Source organism: Cebus imitator, unplaced genomic scaffold (assembly GCF_001604975.1).
Source record: "Cebus imitator isolate Cc_AM_T3 unplaced genomic scaffold, Cebus_imitator-1.0 Scaffold36, whole genome shotgun sequence".
In the NCBI taxonomy this organism is placed as follows: Eukaryota; Metazoa; Chordata; class Mammalia; order Primates; family Cebidae; genus Cebus; species Cebus imitator.
In genome coordinates this window covers 2275475-2280657 of record NW_016107351.1, presented here as the reverse complement: position 1 = coordinate 2280657, position 5183 = coordinate 2275475, and the positions used below count along the sequence as shown (strand labels likewise).

The window sequence follows — 5183 nt, the reverse complement described above, 5'->3', positions numbered from 1 at the left end:
AAGTTGGGGGCGTGGCAGGCCAGGGTGGTCTTTGGAAAACACAAGTCCCTGTCCTCACTTAGGTTTGTGGGTACAGGCGGTGGGGGGGATCCCCAGCCAGGGACCACGCCCTTCTCTACCCAGCACTTCCCTTCCCCCTTCATGAGGAGCAGGAAGTAGCAAGTACTTTTTATTTTTTTCAACGTCCCCATGGACACTAAAGAAAAAAGTACTTTAGATATTTTAGTGAGACAAGTCAGAGGATGGGAGATAAACCCCCCCAAAAATTCAGAGACCCCCTCACCTCAGGGAAGGTTCTTGGGGAGGGCAAAATTTTGGCGCAGGTGATAATTATTATTTGTTACATATTTTGTAGAGACGGCGGGGGGCGGGGAAGGGGGGTCTTGCTATGTTGCCCAGGCTGGTCTTGAACTCCTGGCCTCCCCAGCTATCAGCTGAGTGCTTTTCTGTGACAGTGAATGCTCAGAAACCACAGCCAGGATATTAAGGCGGGAACCGGGGGCTGAAGGTGGGGTGGCTTCTCCCTAGCACCCCTTTCCCCCTCGCCTGTTTCTTAGCCCTCCAGGGAGGAACGCTTCTGCGGGGGACGCAGCCACGATTCCTTGGAAGGAGAAGTTGAGCCCGGCCATGCTGAGCTCCTCCTGACCCCGATCCACGGGCAGAGCGCAGCGTGGTGGAAGAGGGGAGATCCCCGGGCTGAACGGCTGGATGGAACGCGCTGCTGGGCGCATTTCAGGGAACACTTTTACAGTGCAGAACGTTGGATGTAACATCACTAAACGCAGCATTTTGTGTTCAGGGCCGGCGGGAACAGTGATTCCTGCACAAGGTTCCTGAAAACCTGGGGAGACTAAATACTGTAATCTAAAGGATCTCATCTAACCTAAAATGATCCCTTCTAATTAGGAGATAAGAAAGTTTCGTCTTCGCCTGCGCGGGAAGGGCGCACGGAAACACGTCATTCAGAACATCCCGGGCGCTAACATCCAGGGGTCGGTGCCACTTCTCTGTACGAGTCCAAGGACGCCGAGACCGCCCGGCTGTGGTTTCGAACCCGCGGCTCAGGCGCGCGGCCGGGGAGGCGCTCGGGCTTCGCGTTCCGCGTCGTCTGGCCCGGCGCGGCCGCCGTAGCGGGGAGGGCCTGGGCTACGGTGGCCGCGGGGCGGCGGCGGCGATCGGACTCCGTGGGGCCGGCGCCGCCATGGGCAACCTGTTCGGCCGCAAGAAGCAGAGCCGCGTCACGGAGCAGGACAAGGCCATCCTGGTGAGGCGCGGGGCCGGGGCGGGCGGGAGGCCGGGCGGGGGGCGGGAAGCGCCCCGCGGCCTCGGCCCCCGCGGTCGGGTGGGGAAACTGAGGCGCGGCGCGCAGCGCGGCCGCTCCGCCCCGCGCCCCTCCTCGCCCGCGGGGCTCGGGCCGGGGTCTCCCGCGCGGCGCAGCGGCTGCTGACCCCGCCGGGGTGGGCGCGGTGGTGCGGGGTTCGGCGCCGGCGTTCGGGGCGCGGCACGGCCTGGCGGCGGGTCCGGGGTCCGCGCGGCGCTGGGCTCCCCGGCTCTCCCGGTGCCCCCGGGCGCTGCCGGCCTCGCGCTGCGCTGCGGGGCGGTCCCGTCTCCCTCGCCCCCGCCCCGGTCCCGCCGCGCCTGGGTGCAGGACCCGCGTTTTGCGCGCTCGTTCGCGGCGGCCGCAGACGGACCCCCGTGCCGGCCCCGGCGGCTCGGATGTGAAGTCAGCGGCTGCGGGAGGAATCGCCTGGCACATCGAGGACGCGGCGGGCTGGGAATCGTCCGGTTTTGCGCCAGATAAACGTGTCGGGGAAGAGACCCCGAAATGGGAGCAGGGCTCGCTTTTCGGATGCTTTCTCTTCTAAATTTTCTGAAACAGAAATGGGTTAATTTTATACTAAAAGAAATGAATGGAAATGCAAGAGGGGATCTTACCTTGGTATTGGAGCCCATCGGCTATGAAAAGAAACAACGGTCACGTTTGTCCCTGGAGAAGAGGGGCACCTCTCTGGGCACGCCCAAGCCGCCTGCAAGACAGCTGGGCCCAGCCTCCACCTTTCCTGGCAGCCTCAAGGCGCTCCCTCCCTGTCTCTAAGGACTCCGCTCGGCTCCGGTTTCCCTTCAAGCAACGCTTTGCACTTGCCAAGGGTCCCCGTGGGCTCTGCGCTGTGCAGACCCGTGTTCCTGGCTGCCTTAGGGCCCCCAGGATTTCGGGCACTTGGGAACAGCGTCCTTACCACACAGTAGCACAAATGATTGCATCTTTCCGTTTCCCTGATAACAGGTGGACTCCATGCCTGTGACCCTCTGCTGAGACCTGACTTTACAGCAGGGCAGCCTGGCCATACCTGCCTGCCTTTGGCCCCTGGGTCTCCCCAGCAATGGGGCTGGGCAGGGGGCACCTTTCCCTGTAGCAGTGAGAGGACCCACAAGTTTTGGCACTGGGAAGGGGAGCCTCCTGGGTGAAGGGAGCCAGGCATGAGGCCTCTCAGGTAGAGGGAGCACTCACTTGCCATGAGGAGTGTTAAACCTGTGGCCAGGTCCTGACTGAGCTAATGCTCCTCCGCCTCCTGCCTTAAGGCTCTGATTCTTGTGTCTGCATGGGCTCAGCACTGTCTGCAGTGATGACGTTTGGAAAACTCACAGGCCTGATGGGGCAGGGCTACCTGAAGTTCATTCTTCAGTGGCCAAGCGCCCTTTCTGGGGCAGCGCCCGGATGGGAGGCGGTCAGTGGGTCTGCAGGGCACGTCACCATGTGTGTGTCCTGCAGGTGGGTGGCCAGCAAAGGGATAGCTGAAGCCCAAGGGGAGAGGCTAGGGGGTGTCCAAGCCCTAACCTGTGGGCTGGTGGCACTTGGGTGCTCACCACCTGCGTGTTCTCTGTTGAGTCCAAACCTTTGAGTTCCTGGCAGCTGCTCCCTGGCCTGAGCCCCAAGCGTCACACTGTTGGCAGGCAGCCTCCAGAGCGGCCCAACAGCAATGCCGCGGTGGTCCTCCCCATCCCTGTGGTGGGCTGTGGGGTCTGGGTGACTCTCTGGTGGGGCTGTCCCATGTGTGGCAGGACAGGGAGCAGTGTCCCTGCTTTCCACCTCCCAGATGTCTCCAGCCAGCCCCACCTGTTCCCTGGGAGACAACCCTGCCCCATGAAGGACACTCGTGGAGGACCACCTGGCCTCCACGTCTGGCACTCAGTGGCATGGCCAGGGCCCGCAGCGTGGCTGGGTAACACCAGGCCTGCTCTCTCTTGGCAGCAACTGAAGCAGCAGCGGGACAAGCTGAGGCAGTACCAGAAGAGGGTCGCCCAGCAGCTGGAGCGTGAGCGCGCCCTGGCCCGGCAGCTGTTGCGGGACGGCAGGAAGGAGTGAGCAGGCCCGGCAGTGTGGGCGCCCTGTTGGCTGGGGTGGGGGCCTGGGCAGGGCCACAGCAGGTCACTCTCGGGCTTCCCTCTGCAGACGGGCCAAGCTGCTGCTCAGGAAGAAGCGATACCAGGAGCAGCTCCTGGACAGGACGGAGAACCAGATCAGCAGCCTGGAGGCCATGGTAGGCGCTGGGTGCTTCACCCTGGGGCGCAGGTGCAGCGGGAGGCAGCTTGCCTGGCCGCGTGGACCTGGGAGCTTTTCCCGACAGCTGAAAGCCCCTCCTCACATGCCTCAGGCTGAAGCTGACCCGGCAGTGGGGCGGGCCTGGAATCCAAGGGGAGTCTGCCAGAAGCCGATGGTCCTAAGGGGCTGGGGGGAGAGGTGCTCTCGCAGGACCGAGGTTGGAAACGCTGGGCCGCCCCTGGGTGGCGTGGGTAGGTCAGGGGTCTGTGTGGGGGACTGAGTGTCCCTGGTGTTAGGGACCCAAGTGATGTGGTTCTGCTGTTTGGTAACCAGAGCTACTAACAAGCAACCAGCACCTTCTGCAGTGTCTCCCCAGCGCCTTCTCAGTCCTGCACATCCCCTGGCAGCGGAGAGGACAGGGAGGAGCAGGGGCTGGGGTCGTCCTCACGCCCAGAAGCACATGGCCAGCAGGGGTGTCATCCTGAACCCTGCCTCTGGGCTGCGAAGAGGGCACGCCGGACCCAGTGCCTGAGTCTGCTTGGTGGCCTTTTCAGGTTCAGAGTATTGAGTTCACTCAGATCGAAATGAAGGTGATGGAAGGGCTGCAGCTGGGAAATGATTGTCTGAACAAGATGCACCAGGTGAGGCTGCAGGGTGTGGTGTGGGGGAGTGGGGAGCCCACCAGGTGGGGCTGCAGGGTGAGGTGCGGGGGGGCGGGGAAGCCCACCGGGTGGGGCTGCAGGGTGGGGTGCGGAGGGGTGGGGAGCCCACCAGGTGGGGCTGCAGGGTGGGGTACGGAGTTGGGGGGAGCCCACCAGGTGGGGCTGCAGGGTGGGGTGTGGGGGGGAGCCCACCAGGTGGGGCTGCAGGGCTGAGGCACGGAGGAGTGGGGAGCCCAGCAGTGCTGGAGTTGGGGAGAGGGTGCGGAGGTTGTCCCATGGTGTTTGTGTCAGGCACAGGACAAGAGGCTGGCCAGGGAGATGTGTCGGTGCTGCCTGGCAGGCAGGCAGGGAGGCAGCGACCGGAGGGTGGGGTGCAGCACAGGCTGGGAACTGTAAGAACGGGGTCCCCAGGCGCCGAAGTGACTTAGAGGGGAAGTCTGAGGGTGGGGAGGGGGCTGGCAAACTTCATAGAAGGCTTCCTGGGGGCTCACGCATGTAATCCCTGCACTTTGGGAGGACAAGGTGGGAAGATCACCTGAGGACAGGAGTTCGAGACCAGCCTGGCCAACCTGGTGAAACCCCGTCTCTATTGATGATACAAAAATGAGCCGGGCGTGGTGTTAGGTGCCTGTAATCCCACCTACTCAAGAGGCTGAGGCAGGAGAATCACTTGAACCAGGGGTTGGAGGTTGCAGTGAGCCAAGATTTATACTCCAGCCAGGACAATAAAAGCAAAACTGTCTCAGAAATAAAAAAAAATTTAAAAAGGCAGCTGGGCGCGGTGGCTCACGCCTGTAATCCCAGCACTTTGGGAGCCTGAGGTGGGTGGATCACGAGGTCAAGGGATCGAGACCATCCTGGCCAACATGGTGAAACCCCATCTCCACTAAAAAAATACAAAAGTTAGCTAGGTGTGCTGGCGCACGCCTGTAGTTCCAGCTACTTGGGAGGCTGAGGCAGGAGAATTGCTTGAACCCAGG

The 5183-nt window shown here is 62.5% G+C and overlaps 1 protein-coding gene across 2 annotated transcripts in view; it reads left to right on the top strand.

Annotated features, from left to right (window-relative positions):
- The first annotated feature begins 835 nt into the window (after positions 1–835).
- The window catches only part of CHMP6 (charged multivesicular body protein 6), an 8114-nt gene continuing 3766 nt past the window's right edge, over positions 836–5183 (top strand). The window contains exons 1-5 of one of the 2 annotated variants that reach the window (XM_017524932.2): positions 1157–1264; positions 2285–2770; positions 3251–3360; positions 3452–3539; positions 4096–4182. In XM_017524932.2, the coding sequence (XP_017380421.1) occupies positions 2717–2770; positions 3251–3360; positions 3452–3539; positions 4096–4182 (339 nt within the window). In that variant the 5' untranslated portion in view covers positions 1157–1264; positions 2285–2716. Of the gene's footprint in view, positions 1265–2284; positions 2771–3250; positions 3361–3451; positions 3540–4095; positions 4183–5183 lie in introns of both variants that reach the window. The other variant, XM_017524931.2, reaches the window with a different exon arrangement.